This window comes from Aythya ferina (genome assembly GCF_964211825.1).
Source record: "Aythya ferina genome assembly, chromosome: 8".
In the NCBI taxonomy this organism is placed as follows: domain Eukaryota; kingdom Metazoa; phylum Chordata; class Aves; order Anseriformes; family Anatidae; genus Aythya; species Aythya ferina.
Window position 1 is genome coordinate 23718445 of NC_140304.1, and position 16513 is coordinate 23734957.

A 16513-nucleotide genomic window follows, 5' to 3' on the forward strand; every position below is an offset into this window, starting at 1 on the left:
GAGGGGTTTCGCGCACGCCCGGATACAGGAGGCTCCCGGGAGGGGGCGTGGCCTAACAGCGCGGAGGAGCCAATCGGCGCGGGGAGAGGGAGGAGAGGGGAGGTTATCCCCGCCCCTTCCCTCACGGGTCCTAGAGACTGAAGCACAAGGCCCCATGGGGCTGCCCGAGCTAAACGCCTGTTCGCGCAAAAACCAAACTTAAGCCAAAATCCGGTTTGGGAAAGCGGAGAAAAAAAAAAAAAGAAAACGTTCGAAGGAAAAGAGGTATATAAAGGGCTGTCAGCACAGGGAGAGGCGAAGAGTGAGGCGAGAAGCGGGAGCAGGCAGCGCCGAGCCAGCCCCCGCGGGCCGGGCCCCGGAGCGGCCGTGATGGCGGCGGCCATGCTGGGGGCGGCCATGTCGCGGCGGGTGCCGGTGGTGGACGTGCAGAGCGGGAACCTGGCGGAGCTGTGGCCCGGGATGCTGCTGGCGCTGCGCTCCGCCGCCTTCATCGCCGTGGACACGGTGAGGGGGCACGGGGGGGAGGCGGGGGGGCTCCGGGGGGCGGCTGACGGCGGCTGACGGCTGTGCCCGTGCAGGAGCTGAGCGGCCTCGGGGCCAGGAAGGCGCTGCTGAGCCCGTGAGTGGGGAGGGGCACCGGGGGGGGGGGGAAGGGGGCACCGGGGGGTACCGGGAGGGCTCCGGGAGGGGCCCTGGGGGGGTCACGAAGGGCTCCGGGGGGTATCGGGGGGGTCGGGGGTTACCGGGAGGCACCTGGAAGGCACCGGAGGGTCCCAGGGGGGTCCTGGGGGGGTAACGAGGGGCTCTGGGGGGCTCCGGGGGGTACAGGGAGGGCTCGAGGGGGGTCCCGAGGGGGTAAGGGGGGCACCGGGAGGCACCGGAGGGGTCGGGGGGGCTCTGGGGGGGTAACGAGGGGCTCCGGGGGGCACCGGAGGGGTAAAGGGGGTACTGGGGGGGTCAGGGGGGTACCGGGAGGGTAGCCGGGGGGTAAAGGGGGGGTCCTGGTGGGATAACGAGGGGCTCTAGAGGGCACTGGAAGGGTAAAGGGGGTACCAGGGGGGTAAGGGGGGTACTGGAGGGCACTGGGGACTCCCGGGGAGGTACTGGGAGGTCACTGGGAAGGTACCCGGGGACGCTGGGGGGTACCGGGGGTGGTCCCGGGCCCGGTGGTCTCCCCCTCGTTGGTGTTTTGGTGCCCGGTGTCCCGGTTTTACGGGCATGCTGCCCGCAGGTGCATCGAGGAGCGGTACCGAGCTGTGTGCAGCGCCGCCCGGACGCGCTCCGTGCTGTCCCTGGGCATCGCCTGCTTCAGGCAGCTCCCCGGCAAGGTAACGGGGCGGCCGCAGGGCCGGGGTGGGTGCTGGGGGCCACCAGGCTTAGCCCTGGGTGCGTGCGGGGTGCTGACCGCTGCGCTGTGCTCCCTCCTCCGTCAGCCCGAGCACACCTACCTGTGCCAGGTGTACAACCTGACGCTGCTCTGCACCGAGGAGTACGTGGTGGAGCCGCAGTCGGTGCAGTTCCTGGTGCAGCACGGCTTCGACTTCAACAAGCAGTACTCGCAGGGCATCCCCTACCACAAGGGCAACGACAAGGTGAGGAAGCGCTGCCGGGCGCGTGCCCTCGCCCTCGTCCTTCCCTCGCCTTCATGCACCTCGGCGTGCCCTGCTCCAGGCTGCTGGGGAGGTTCTGGTTCCCCAGGAGCCTCCTTCCCATGCCTGTTACGTGAGGAAAGGCTCAAAAAAGGAACCTGAACGCAGCGTATCCTTCTTACCTCTCCTATTTTATATCCAATGTCACTCACAGCAGCTGCTCTTCCAATTGTTTGGGCATTTCTTTTATCAGAGCAGGTCGTGGCTGTAGGCAGCGTAGTGCAACAACAGGCCCTGAGGATACCTGGTGTGGCATTAAGTCGCTGTGCTAAGGTTTATTGACTAATCCCTCCTCTTTCAGGGCAATGAGACCCAGAGCCAGAGCATTCGAACCTTTTTCCTGGAACTCATCCGAGCGAGAAAGCCTCTCGTTCTGCATAACGGGCTGATCGATCTGGTCTTCCTGTACCAGTGCTTCTACGCTCACCTCCCAGACAACCTCGGCACTTTCACCGCTGACCTCTCGGAAATGTTTCCAGCGGGAATATACGACACCAAATATGCTTCGGAGTTTGAGACCCGCTTTGTGGCATCCTACTTGGAGTATGCTTTCAAGAAGTGGTGAGTGGCACACCAGTATTTAAAGCTTTGGGGTGAAAGAGGGAGTCAGCGCTTGGTTTGTTTTCCCAGGGAAAGGATTTAGGTCTTTGTATTGTTGCAGTGACTGAAGAAAGGAGCTTTTCTGTGATTTTTTTTTTAGGATGCACCACGTAAGGGTGCATCTGGTAATTCACTGTTTGGTGGGCAGCAGTGGAAAGAGGATTTCGGTCTTTTGCTGGCAGTAATTGTAACGACAATGACCTTATTTAATTTTATTTTTTTTTATTTAATTTTAATTTTTATTGGACTGAAAACAAGTTGATTCACTGCGTGGCCCTGGTCCAGCAGCGCCACAGAGATGCCAGCAGGAACACAGGCAGAGCAGATTCCCTGTGAACTCAGCGAGGGAGCAGGGCTGTGCCTGCTGAGCCTGCTGTAACCCAGGTTATTTAGTAAAGGGGGGTGTTCCCTATCTCCTGACACTGGCTAGCTCTGCCACAACTCCTTTTTGTGAGATTCTCACTTGGAGCAGGTTCCCATTCCCATCACTTCCTTCCAAGCAAAGGTTTGCTCTTGTTCCAAGGCTCTTGTCTTGCTTCCTGCCCTCAGCTCCAAGGATATCTTCCAGGTGAACAAATTAGAAGCAGCAGCGTCTGTTCTGTGTGTCAGCCTGGGCCCTGGTTCTGCACTCGCTGCACAATCTAAACAAGGCCCTGGCAGTGGTACAGCCCCTTGAATCTGCTAAATTCACACCATGCAGAGCAGAAATGGTATCTTAGTGCCTGTTTTGTATCAGGAAATGCTGTTTTGACAGGTCTGAAAATGTTCGAGATGGTTCTTCTCAAACAAAAATACTTTTTTTCTTTCCTGACAGGATGAAAACACTTTTAAAACAGGACTCTTAATGTTTTAACCTACAGATCTACTTACCTCCAAAGCTTTTGGGCGTTTTAGCCAGCTGTTGGGACAAAACAGTTGTTTTTTCATGAGATGGAAAGCATTTTTGGTGTCTGCATTGCCCAGGTTTGATGTGTCTGGTTGGTGGCTGCTAGATACACCACAACTCCTTGGGCATTTCCCTTTGTCCATTAACATCACCAGGACTAACACATCTTACTGCCCTGAATATTCAAAACCAAGATAGGCATCCCCTTCTCCCATAGCTTCACCAAAGACAGTGCTGTCCCTGCCTGTATTGAGGCATAAGGGGAAACAGCATTTCGATCAGCACAGAAGGGATTATTTATTGAAGTTCTGTTCCCTGGACTGACTTCCCTTGCAGCAGGCTGTCAAACAGGAGCTAGAGCTCAAGAGCAAGAAAGCAGAGGAGCTGAAAGTTGGTGCAGAGCAACGTGTTTGCACCAGCCCTGCTCTGGGGTGTCTTTGAGTTAACTGCGTGCTCTGGTGTGTTCCAGCAAGCGAGAGAACTGCAAGCTGAGGGACTCCGGCAGCCAGCACCTCACCATTGAGTTCTGCAACTACCCCGAGAACATGTCCCACTACATTGACTATCGCCACTGCTCTCTGGAAGAAGCAAGCAGCGTGGGAGGGGCAAATAACGTGCCTGTCTGCGAGAAATTTTCAGTAAGTAACGGGAATCCCTGCTTCCTACCTCGCTCTATGGAAAAAGACATGTGGCCAGAGCAGGAGGTGGTAGGAGGGCACCTGGGAGCTTCCACTTACTTGCTTCATGATAGAGGGAAGATTTTCAAGCTTTGCCTTTTTGGTTTCAAAGCCACACAACAGCATGCTCTGTTCTGAGGCAGTGAATTTCACAGGTTACATTAGTAGCCAAGATTCAAAGAGATAATACAGCCCTAAATAGAGGGATGGTGTGAGTTACAGTACCTGCAGCTGCCTTGGGAGGGCTGGGAGTTCTAAAGGAGTTTGTCAATTCCTTTCCTGTGCCGTGGGGCTGTAACTCGACACGGTGCTCCAGGCACAGCCTCATGAGCCCACGAGTAGAGTGGAAAATTACCTCTGCTCCATGTTCTGGGGATAGGCTGCTGTAACCAGGCTGCCAGTGGCTACAGGCTTCTCTCTCTTTCTCCTTAGGCCTACGGCTGGTGTCCAAATGGGGTGAAGTGTCCCCAGTCCCATAACATCGACCTCATAATCGATGAGGATGACAAGCTTTTGGAGAAGCGGAAGAAACGCAAACACAAGTGGAAGCGGCGGAAGAACACAGAAGAACCTGCAAAGGTGCTTGAACAGGAAAGCTCAGGGAAAGACATGGAGATAGCTCAGAACGGGGAGGAGGGACCGCCGCCAAAGCAGAGCTGCTATGAAGCTGCAGCAGAGGTGGAGGAGATGACACCCAACGATGATGACTGGCCACTGGAGGAGGAAAACTCCACTGCTGTGGCACCAGAGGCCAGCTCAGACCCCAGCACACGTGCTAGATGGGAAGAGGATCTGGGGAGCGCTGGAGAACCTGCTGACATGAGCCCTTCTGCCAAGGGACACGCCTCTGACAGTGACCAAGTGGAGGGGAAGTCAGAGCTCCCTTCTGGAGCAGCCTCAGCCAGGCACCCAGACAGCCCCCAGACTGAAGCAGCGTGTGCTGCAGGAAAGCAAAAGGAAGCCCAGGAGCTCCCGTCGCAGGGGGGCATCCACCGAGCTGGTTTTGATGCCTTCATGACTGGCTACATCATGGCTTATGTCTGGATGCTCAAGAAGAGAAAAAGCACAGACGGTAGCACAGAGCCCTGGTGTCCGGACTGTCACAATAAACTGTACCTCAGCGGGAAATCAGTGCCGCTTCAAATAGTGAAGAGCTCCTTTTCTAAATCTTCCAAAGCTCACAGCCGGAAGATGAAGTTGGCCTGGGACAGCACATAGAGCTAGGGGACTCCTGGCTGAACTGGGCTTTTTTCCCCCCTCAGTTGTTAAAGTTCTTTATTCTTTCAAAAATTGACCAGAAAGGGAGCAAGTTTCTTATCTGTGGTTTTGTTTTAACTTCTTGACTAATTAAATTGCTCTCAGTTGGAGTTCTCCCTGGTGTTCCTCAGCAGCACAAGGGGTGATAAAGGCACAGGTAAGGTTGGAGGGAAGAGAGGCGCACTTCAGCTGCACCCAGGGCTGTAAGTGGCAGCAGTGATCCCCACTCAAAGTGGGTTTAAAAAAAAACAACAGGCTTAGGGTTGTCTTTCTGGAAAGACCCTCTGATAACTCCTTCAGCACAGGTTTCACTTGCAGAGGAAGGGCAATCCCTTGATAATGTAAGAGGAGACAGAGGCCAGAGAACATCCTCCCAGATCTTGCCTTTACCCTTAATATTTGCTCTCTTAATATTTGCTGCCACTTAACCCAGTAGCTTAGAGGAAGACAAACCTTTTCAAAAGGACCACATGCTAAAGGTCAAAATCTACATTATAAAAAGCATGAAAAGGCCCACTTGTCACATACAATTATTTTGATAGAAAGTGCTATTAATCAATGACTGGAGGAAGATATGATGCTTCTGTTGCACACCAGAAGGAAGCAGGCTAGTTCTTCAGGCAAAGCACACATTTCCATGAATCTTTAGGCAAGTGTTACTTTTGATACTCATAATTATTCCCTGTCTTTCTAAGGAAGTTGAGAAGGAAAAAAGTGTTTTGGTTTTTGTTTGTTTAAAAGCCCAGAGAAGGGTTCCACCTAATACTTGTACTTTTAGTTGTGGTTACAACATAGATGAAACCTTTGCTTCTACAGGAAAAAAGTAGAAAGTTGTGCTGGGCTAGGTGATTCTAAGCAACAGCAGGTCTTTTACGCTTCTAAATAAGGGACTGAAAGCTCCTCTTAAACCCTGATGTGTTGCTTCCTGTGCTTACCGAAGCTAGGCTGTAGGGCTAGGACACTGCAGTCACCATGGCAAGCTCCCTGCAGGCTGAGTGCTATCAAAAGCATCTTGTAGGTCACAAGTTACTGCCTACTCTTCAGAGCACTATAAGGAAGAATAGAAAAAAGGCTTTGAGGCTCATGGGTTGAATAGTGTTAACACTTCAGGAAGATGCAGGAGGGAAATAACACAATAACGATGACAGTTCTCTTTGCTTATAACGCAGCACCACGTACTGATACCATCTCAAAACCACCATGAATATCATCTATAGCTAATGTAAGCATTTGAATCAACGTTTGTGTAACCTAGAATTGTCCTCTTAATCACAAGACTCCACCCTTGATTTTATTTTTATTTTGAAAGCAAGATGGGAAAGTTTACAAAACCTGACCAAGAAAAAATTATGAAAATATTTAACTGGATTCATCTTTGGTTACTTCTTATTGCAGTTCCAATAAAACATACACCATTTCTATAGTTCAAAAAAAAAGTCAGAAGGTCAATCAACATAAAAACAAGATGTGCTTTCTTCACATATTCATAAATATCCACAATATTAGAAAAGTTGTTTTGCAAAGATTTTTTTTTTTTCTGGCAGTGTTAACTTACTATTATACACAAGCTACAAACTTCTTCCTAAGCCTTTAATTACAAGTTGAGCTATTTACAGTCTGCAAAATATTAAGACATAAAACTCCTTCATAAATATGAAAATAGATCATCTTGCAAAGATCTTTATACTTAATCAAATATCTGGCTGCCCCTCCTCCCAAAAAAAAAGGTTATTTGTTTTGCATAGAAATGTAGTGACATGCAATATAAACAATAGCATTAAGTGCAAACAGGAATTATTCAAGTGTCTTTAGTCGTACTGGCAAAAAATACCAATGTTCTGTTACACAACACATTGATGCCTTTCCAGCAAGTAGAAGTCTACTAAAGCCCCTTGTCTGCACTGCTTCTGAGGGGCAGCAACTCACATGCATCCTCTTAGTTGCCTTTTAGCAACCTGCAACCACAACAAAAATAGCTTATAACAGACATGTAAATGAATTCAACATAGAAAGATTTAAAGTGAATTAAAAACATCTTTGATCTCTTCAGGGAACCTAGCAACGTGTAGAAAGTCTTTTAAAAGAGCAAGAATGGCTCCTGTAAGAAAGTCAAAAACCATGATAAAATCCAATCACGATAAAACTTTGTCACATCACTATAAAACAGGGAGTTTGCTGACCACACGTTGGTATTTACGTTCATCAGTAGCTGTCAGAAAATGGCCCCCAGTAGAAAAGCACCTTCAGATGGGCAGAAAACCTAGGAGTACTCGCTAGGTGCAACCTGGATTCAGCTTTGCACAACCAAAGGGATGAGACTTAGTGCCAACTGCATCCAGACCCTTGGAAATGCCGTGTTTGAGCAGGCATTAAGCTGTTTTAAGACGGCCTTTTACTCCAGTGCCTTTTTTCCCATGCAGACCAAGAATGCAGGAAAGGCCTGAGCCTTTGGTATCCCTTGGTATTTCTTTCTGACATCTCCCCCTCGGTACAAACAGCTAGAAAAGTTGATGGATGTGCCCTGTGTCAGCTGGCTGCACTCAGAGTAGACACTTAGGGAAATAAAAATTGAGTCGTGTTGCTTTGTAAGAGATCCATTCAGGGCAGGGAAACATTTTAAGAGAGAGTGCTATAAGACACAGGTGAGGTCACTGTGACGGGTGTTTGAGAGGTACCCCAAGCCTGGCTGCACAGGGTTTGCAGTCTGTCAGAGGGTACCAGGCTTCCCAGCAGGGTGGCAGCTCTGAGGACCAGGGCAATGCAAGCCAGAGGCACGCACCTGCGCTCTGAGGCTGCGGGGCTGCTTCCTTGTAGGCTGGGGATCCAGAAGTAAACCATTCCTTATTATTGCTCGTTTGTCTGAAGTCATGCATCTACGTGCATCTTGTGACAACAGAAGCTGGTGCTGGTGGTTTCCCTCCTGAAAGATTAGTTGTGTAAAAGAAAAAGAGGAAGAAAAAAGCAGGCACAAGGCAGGCAGCCAGCCGTCAGTTGAGTTGCGCTGACCGGTTCCCTGTCCTCAAAGGAAATTACACGCACACAGTGCCAGCCCTTCAAGCTGCTCCGTGCTCTGCAGACAGGATACAGAAGACAAGCTACTCTACAGATCAGCACCTTCAAGGGGCAGAGAGCTGTGAGCCACAAGAGGTGTTCTTGGTAAGGATGGGCATTTTTCAAACTGCTGACAGCTGCCTAATGCAGCACAGACTGCTCAGTAACTAAAGGACACTTTCTCATTTAATTCTTTGCAGCCATTACAAGGGATAATTGCTGCTCAGGTTGAGACATTTCACAAGTTATAACTCACAGAATAGTTACCTATACCTCCAAAAAGCTCAGTATCTCAGCCAAGAAAGAGCTTAGGCTTTCTTCTTCATCCATTCCTTGAGATTGGAAAAGAGTAGGAAAAGTCCATCAGGGAGTACCTGCTTACATTTTCCATCCTTACATGAGAGCAGGAAGTGTAACAGATTACTTGGATAAAACTCTGGACTTCCAACCCCTCAGAGCCTACTGTATCACTTGCTCAGTGAGCATGCAATGAAACCTCAGTTAGGAATGATAATGTAGGTTAAAAAAATAAATAACAAAAACCCCACATTGTTGTAGGCAATAATAGCAGAAGGGCAGGATGTGGAACACATCACCACAGAACAAGCTTTCCCATGCATCTCATCCCAAAGTGGGGATCTCTGATACTGGTTCCAGCAAGCAGCTTGGAAGCACGTGCTGCTGATGCTTTTACAGCTACCTGCTGGTGGATGGAAGGAAAAAAAAAGAAATAAAGTAGATAATCCTGTTTAGTGACAGGAGAAACTTATGAAGATAACAGATCCTTTCTATAGAAGAAAAGAAGTAATTGGGGACAAACTAATTTTCTTAAATTTGACAACTCAAAGCCCTTCTGCGAGTCTACTGTTTCTCCTCCAAAAGCACTCATGGCCACAACACTGCTGGCAGCTTCCCTTGAGCAGGGGATTCCTGTCCTTCATCACACAGTCTGCTTTTAATTAAGAACCTATAATTACTGTGCTGGCACTAATAAGATAGGATGTCCTACCAGAGAGGGAAGTGAACGTGTCCCTTCTACCTGGTGATGATGGTCAGCTGTTAATCTAGATGCTGTATTTAACTGTTCTGCCGCAAGAGATCATGCTCTCCATTCAGCTCTTCAAAGATAAAAAGCCCAGGAGCTCAGAACTGCTACTTTCACTGGCAGTTTCTCAAGAAGCCCAGAAATGACAGCACCTGGAAGGTGGCTCCCCTCTTGTGCCCTGGGCAAATCTTCCTCCACATCTGGGTCGAGACACACAAAGAGCTGTGCAAGAAAGCAGTGCTCAGTGTCCTGCTTCCCTGCACTAATGAATCATTAATAAATCCCAAGGGAAACGAGAAACACCAGGGAACAGGTTGTTCTTGTTAATTGGAAAGTACTTATCATGTGACTCAGCCTGCAGACTGCAACCAGCATGAGGGCTTTTGTTTCTGAAAGAAGAGCTTGTTTAATGCTGCAGCACAGTTCTAAGAGATCCCTGTGCCCAGTTCCAGAACGGAGGCTCTGATTCGCGTGTACTGCTTGCAGAATGCTAATGCAAACCCTGCAGGAGTTTAGAGCAGCTGGTCAGTCAGAGGAAAAGGGAAAACCTACAGTTCGCTCTTTCTACCCCATGTGGAACTTAAGGCCTTGAAATGCTCCATGCTGGAATCCAGGTCGAACTCTTTACTTGGTGCCTGCTTCTCGCTACTACCGCTTGGAAGGGACTACGGGGCTTGCATGGACATTCTGGCTGGAGTAGTTCCCCCTCCTAAAGCAAATCAGGAAGGAAACATAGCTTGAAATAAAGTTAAAATAATCAGTCTCTCCAGATGCTGTCCGCAGCTGTTTGACAGCCCATTCTTACCATCTGCTGGGTCTCTTGAGAATGAAACCCAGCACCACAGAGAAACAGAGTTCAAGTGACTGGGAACAACTCAAGGACGTGTTCAGTTTGAGCCCTCTCTTCATATGCCACAAGTCGACTGCGTGCTGCCACTTGCTGAGTTGTTGGAGGTCTGAGACAATGGGGCAGTGCTGTCCCCATCGTGCTCCCTGAAGGGCCGTGCCTCTCTCCTCGGCACCGTGGAAGGACCAACACTGAACAGAGGCTTTGTAGACTCCAGCAGTGTATTTTTCAGTAGGTCATCTTCCACCTCCATCTCTTCAGAAGGGAGACAACCAGCAAACACCTGTGAGGAATGTCCCTCAGAGTTCACTGAATTCTCAGCTGGGAGCCTTTTGTAGGATAGTGGCTCAGGCTGGGCCAGCGCTAATGGTTGATTACATGCTGGATCTTCACACGTGTTCTCAACAGGGTAAAACCCATTTTCCTCCTGGGACACAGGCCCATCTGAACAGTCCATATCTTCCTCTTGTCCTGGTACAGGAAGAAATTCTGACCTGTGAGGCTTGGCTTGAAAGGGAGGAATCTCTGACACACCGTATTTACTGCTGCTCAGGAGTTTTTGCCGAACCTCTGCACTTAGTTGGGTTGGGTCACACCTGCTGACGGTTGAGGACAGCCCACCAAACAGCCCATATTCTTTGTGTGGCAGTTCAGGGGAGACTGGAAGTGATCTGCATTTCCTCCCAGGAGGGAGGGAAAACTCCTGCCAGTCCGTGCTATATGCCTGCCGGAACTGGGACTGGCTGGCTTTCAGGCCACCTCCTGCCTCTGGAGAATGCAAGTCAAACACAAGAGAGATCACAGACTTGCTTGGCATGTCAAAGAATTTTATCTTTCCACCCTTGAGGTCCTCCCGTGCATTGAAGGGATTAACTTTCCGGCCTAAACCTTTGCTTGGTGTATAGTAGGGGTCCTGGACATTTATCTTCCTGGAAGGCTTGCGGGAGAAGATATCCGACTGACTGCGTGATAACCAGATATTCCGACGTGGACGGGGTGACTTGGGTGGGATCTTATCGTCCAGGGAACTCAAACGTTTTACTCCTGGTCCTTTTTCGATTGACCCTGAGTGGAAGAAGAGAAATACCTTTAGCTTAAAGGAGCTATATGCCCACATGCCTGTTCCCTCACAGAGCCTTCACAATAACTGTAGAGGAAAAAGGTGCACTTCTGATGTTCCAAAGTATCTTCCACAGATACATTTGCTCGTTACTTAAAAGTTTTTGCACATACACAACACCACTCTTCTCCCCAGTGTACCACTGGTTTCAGACTTGGAGATTTGGCAGCCCTGTCCACAGGACCTTTTAAATGCAAAGGCTGTCAATGCTACATTTAAAATGTTCTCTCCTCTTCATTCATACCTCAAACTGATTAAAAGTCACCTTGAAGAACCAAGCAAACTCAAATTCAGTTAATGCCATCTTACTTGTCTAGACAGTGAAACTGGACTGCTTCTGTATTACTTTATAATCAAATTTTCCACCCACATTATGGGAGATGCTAATTTAACTCAGTAACATTGTCTTCAGGAAAAAAGGGAAGGAAACTGTACAAAAATCTGAAAGGAACAAAGAAGTCCTTTCAGTCCTCTATGCAAACTTTGTTTTTTTAGGGCTCCTTCAAACCTCCTCACTGCCTGTACACTGACACAAGAGAAAGGACATAGAGTGGTCTTGGAGGAGAACAATTTGCACGTTTCTACACTTATCATCATGGTTTCCAGCAGAGATTGCCCAAGATCTGTTGATGATACTGACCATAAAAGAAAGCAAATACAAAACAGTCACCAAAGAAACTGTGACATTTTCACCCTGATAGGAAAAGTCTATGGCCAAAATAAATGCCCTCCTGATACCAAGAGTTAAAATCATTCCAGCCTTGAGTCAGTAGATTATCCAGTACAGAAATTAGGGATACATGAGAATTTAACTCCAAGGAGTAGGAGTTAAAAAAAAAAAAAAAAACTTTACATATTATGCGTATGCATGCAAATAAGTACACACACACATACACAAATAAAATCTAAAGGTTTATCACTACAACAGGATGGGAAACTTGCAGTTGTTTTGGCAAAGACATTAACTTTTAGAGTGTTTGGGACATGCAGCTGCCACTGGCTCTCAAGGTGCCTCTGAAAAGCTGTGGTAGAGTAATAACAATTGAGTGGATGTAATAAAATGTTATTTCCTTTCGATTACCATTTCCAGAATGAGCACATGGACTTCTGCTTTTTCCTTTAAATACTGCCACAGTTCAGTCTGTAGGTGCTCCACTGAGGAAAGACTACGCAAGTCAAAGAACCACACATAACACTTCTCCACAAAGATGCAAGTCTAAGCCATGCTCCAAAGGCATAATGCCAGGAAAACCAAAAAGAACATTTTGTTTTTTCACTCACACCTCTCAGGTGCTTTCCAGGTAGGGGAGAACTATCACATGTGCATGCTCCATGTGGTTTGAAAGAACTGATTTTAAAAAATATATAGTTTCATATATGCATCTATTGTCTGTGTAATATATTTGACTGTACTCTAAGTTTCCAACACCAGAAATCTACTACTAGAGAAGAAATCTCGGTCAGAACATGCCCCCACGAAGTGATTGCAGTTTGCTCCTCACACCAGGGGGCACTAGACAGCTTTAGAAAAAGCCCTTCAAGGCCAGCATTCCCAATGCAGATCAGGGATTCATCTTTTCCCCAGTTCACAGTACTTCTAAGGTACTTTAGAATACAATGCATCTTCTCTGCTCTTCCTCCTGAGGGAATTTAAGTAGCTTCTAAGTGTTACACATAATACATACCAAAGAAATTATATACCAAGGAAATTATGTATATGCACTAAGAAGTAGCAGGGGCAAAGCAAAAGTTGATGAATTTTCATGTACTTTCAGCTACTTACATTCCCAAATGAACTCTAAATTTTACTTCAAGAGCTTGTGGGCACAACCTTTTGAGGCACTTTAAGGAAAAGCTGTTCTTTCCCAAATGACACTGCACAGTGCACCATTGTTCCAAAATCATTTTCAGGCTTTAGGCAAAATAATTCATGAACTATTTATAATACCACATTTATCTGAAATCTCAGTAGTCAAAATACAAAACCCTGTACTCTCTCGCTATTAGCCTGCAGCAAGTTTTGTGCAAATACAGACATTTACCTTTGGGTTTTCTTTCATTGTTGTCAAGATTCAAAAATTTTCTGTCTCTCTCACAGTCCTCATTTCTCAGCCGGTTCAAAGTCTCCTCCAGTGTTTTGACAATATCAGCAAATGAAGGACGTAACTTCGGATCCATCTGTGAACGCACAGAAATCAGATCGTTTCATGGGGGTTTGTCCATACTACTTAGTTTTGACAGACAGAAGGATAACTTGAAGGAACTGAAGAAATTCAAGATTGTTTTAAGAAGCATGTTACTATTGGAAAAAAATTTAAGTAAAGGAGGGGAAAAGTAGCGTTCTAGTTTACGTCTATTATACTTCTCATTTCATTTTCAAGTTGGAAAGATTCTATGATGGTGTATTTTATAAAGAAAAGGTAGCAAGCTATTTGACTCAGGACTTGAGAGAGGACCTTATTTGTTTTAAAACATTTTCCACAGTTCAAAGATTTCTTTCTGTACCCCAGTTATCAGCCGGAGATTATACAACAATGTAATTTCAAAGTCTGTGTGAAGCAATAAGAATTAAAACAGAGCAACTTGGTTATATTATTCTTTAAAAGTTTGTAATTCTTCCATCATTGCTTGGGGCTTTAATTAAAATCCACCGAATGGCATTGCTGATTTTAAAGTTTCAAATCTTCTATCTTTGCATCTGTTCATCAGCCTCACTACTCAGTGTACCGGTCTGTCTTGTGAGGAAGCAAGATTGACAAGTTACATGAGAAAAGTAATACAACAGAAAAGACTATTTTAGCCCAAGTAAAATATTCTTTCCTCCGCCTCAGCCATCAGTATGTATTTATCAGTACGCATTTATTTATTCTCCCTAATAGAAATGCATCCCTAAACAAAGCCAAACATGACAACTGTAATAGAGAGCAAGCAGCTTAAATTAAGTAGTAATTTAGATGGCATTTAATCATTCTGAACACTCACCCTGCATATACGTTACAGGTTTAACTACTATAGGTAGCACTGTCTAATTATGCAGTCAAAAGTTAACCTCATTACACTGTTAAAGAGATTCCGCTTGACCTGACTGTCTCCAGCTCCCTAAAGGCTTTTTCAGAGCAGACAAGCCCTGACAGGTATCACCACCAGTCCAAAGGAGACAGAGGTGCTTTGGGAAGAACAGACCCCACAGACCTCCCTGATGCTGTCCTGCAGGTCCTGAGATGGATCCTTCTGAAGAGAACAGGTACGATTGGCAATGCTAGAACACCTTCTAGCAACACAGGGTAAAGGGCTACCAATTCCTACATACAGTGATAAAACAAAATCACACCTGCTTTGAATTCAAGGACTGCAATTTCCTGGCATAGGAAAACATCTTTCTGCTTTCCCTATTTCACTGAAAGGGTAAGGCAGGGTAAAACACCAAAGCATATCCTCTGTACTCTGACAAAATCAATTTGAAAAAATAAGAGGGCTGTTGCATGCTGCAGGAAGTAAGAACAGGTCTCTGCCTATTTCAGCTTGTGCTAGGAAAGATCCAGGAAAACAGCAGCAATGAAAAAGTGACTCAGAGCAACATTTGCCTCTTCCATCCTGATCACTCAGTTCCTGCTGAAGTGGAATAGAAGGTTCTTCCTCAAAGCTGCAGTTCCCCACTGCTTAGCTCATGCTCATAAGCCTTCTGCATGATCATACATGATTACATTTAGAAGCATTCATGCAAGAGGGCTTATAATTTGCTGGGGGAGCTGTAGGTTTCAGACTTCCTTACATGTACTCATTTTTAAAAACGCTTTGTAACAGCAAACTAAAGAATTTTTAATCCACTACTCATACACATCTGTTTTTACTCGTTTTCTTAGACTGCCCTAAACACATTTCCTGGCTGTAGAAAACTCCAGGGCTTTGCATATTAGTTCAGCTAATCAGCTGAGCTATACAGTTCACAGTGATTGTCAAGCCATTAAATAATAAAAAGCTATATAAAAATTACCACTCAGATCACCTATTACAGGAGTATAGCATGCTTAGGGAGATATAAGGCAGCCTTATCTATTTGCTGCCTTTTCATTCCACTAGGCAAGCGGTAAGGGAATTGCAATATGCTCCGCAGTGGAATCAGCATACTAATGGCTTGATCACAAGACAGTCATTTCCAGTTCCAGTTCAGGGAATGGACGTTTATTATGCAGGAGACAGCATTTGATGATAATCAGTAGGAGAAAATCCTTTTTCTCTGAACACAAAAAAATCTTACATAAGAATATGAGACCAGTCACTTTCCCTTTGCTCATGAGTACAGTTCTACTCTGAATTCGTGCTGAAAAATTGCTTTGAATCAAGCACCATGTGTTGGATGCTGTATGATTTCTGGGGACTACAGCTGGGAGCTGAGGTTTCCACAGTCAAACCCTACTTCCACCCAAACCCTATAGTGCTCACATAGTCAAAACACTTCAGAAACATGAGTCAAGCATACCACTGTCCTACTGAAGTAAGCTCCACTGTACTAAGGTGAAATTAGAGGAGCAAAATAGCTCGTCCAGACTAAGTTCCACAAACGTGCCTAGCATTAAATTATGCCACCTTGTGTCAAGAGCAGAAGTCACCCCCTCACCCATATTTTCACCTGAATGCCATTCTCCCTTTGAGCATGTGCACTTGTACTAATACAGTGCAAAGAGAGCTTGGGGCAAAGACAACTCTTAAAAGAATGGAGAGATGAGACTGCTTCTTTCAGCAGCAGTGCTGACATGAAAACAAAGCCTGAAAATCAGTAACAGACAGGAATACAAAGCCTGTTCTGAGAGTTTTCTTACAAATGCTCAGTAGGACATGGTGCTTTTGCTAATTACAGCATGGCTTGGTTGTGGTGTCTTGAGCAGAGCTTTGTGCAATAAGCATTCTAGAAGGTGTCTCAGTTTCAGGTGAGCAGTGACATTCCTAGCTTCATCCGAGTTTCTGGAAGCTCAGGTTCCCTTACTTCAGATTAAGCAGTTTACCAAAAGAATTAGTAACCTCTATTATAAGATAATTCACAGAAGGGATCCACTTCCTTGAAATTTTCATGCTGATGAGCCATGAAGGTATCCAGCATTATCATCCTTTTACTCAAATAACAAGAAGAAATTTACTCAATACTGCACACTGCCTATGGCCTTACTGATATTAAGTCATCTGTGTTTTTGGGTTCAAGTTATATTTCTTTTTTGTTGTTTGGTTGTTTGGTTGTGTGTGTTGTTTTTTTTGTTGTTGTTGTTGTTGTTTTTTAAATACAATCTTGGGATTTACAGGGTTATCCCTCTTTACAAAAGGCAGCATATATAAACTTGAGAGTAGTTTAGTGCCTGCTCTTTATTTGCCTGTCCCCATTTTGTCCC

The 16513-nt window shown here is 46.3% G+C and overlaps 2 protein-coding genes across 5 annotated transcripts in view; one reads left to right on the forward strand and one right to left on the reverse strand.

Moving 5' to 3' along the window:
- Nucleotides 1-15: 15 nt before the first annotated feature.
- Nucleotides 16-5179, forward strand: TOE1 (target of EGR1, exonuclease). Of its 2 annotated transcripts, XM_084527983.1 has the most exons (7): nucleotides 238-504; nucleotides 579-619; nucleotides 1232-1328; nucleotides 1434-1592; nucleotides 1951-2210; nucleotides 3605-3773; nucleotides 4245-5179. In XM_084527983.1, the coding sequence occupies exons 1-7, from the start codon at nucleotides 370-372 to the stop codon at nucleotides 5028-5030; spliced, it is 1647 nt and encodes a 548-aa protein (XP_084384109.1). In that variant the 5' UTR covers nucleotides 238-369; the 3' UTR covers nucleotides 5031-5179. The 2 variants fall into 2 exon arrangements, with proteins under 2 accessions (XP_084384110.1, XP_084384109.1); XM_084527984.1 differs by lacking the exon at nucleotides 1434-1592 and having other exon boundaries at nucleotides 16-504.
- Nucleotides 5180-6347: 1168 nt separating this feature from the next.
- Nucleotides 6348-16513, reverse strand: part of TESK2 (testis associated actin remodelling kinase 2) — a 75841-nt gene continuing 65675 nt past the window's right edge. For all 3 annotated transcript variants that reach the window (XM_084527980.1, XM_084527981.1, XM_084527982.1), the window contains 2 exons: nucleotides 13175-13310; nucleotides 6348-11077 (listed from right to left, as the gene is read on the reverse strand). In XM_084527980.1, the coding sequence (XP_084384106.1) occupies nucleotides 10071-11077; nucleotides 13175-13310 (1143 nt within the window). In that variant the 3' untranslated portion in view covers nucleotides 6348-10070. The remainder of the gene's footprint in view (nucleotides 11078-13174; nucleotides 13311-16513) is intronic.

What these genes read in the sequence shown, in the direction of transcription:
- TOE1 (XM_084527983.1), top strand. Translation starts at nt 370, where the DNA reads ATGGCGGCGGCCATGCTGGGGGCGGCCATGTCGCGGCGGGTGCCGGTG. An exon ending in AGGAAGGCGCTGCTGAGCCC is followed by an intron (nt 620 to 1,231) that starts GTGAGTGGGGAG and finishes TGCTGCCCGCAG; the next exon opens with GTGCATCGAGGAGCGGTACC. An exon ending in TCAGGCAGCTCCCCGGCAAG is followed by an intron (nt 1,329 to 1,433) that starts GTAACGGGGCGG and finishes CTCCTCCGTCAG; the next exon opens with CCCGAGCACACCTACCTGTG.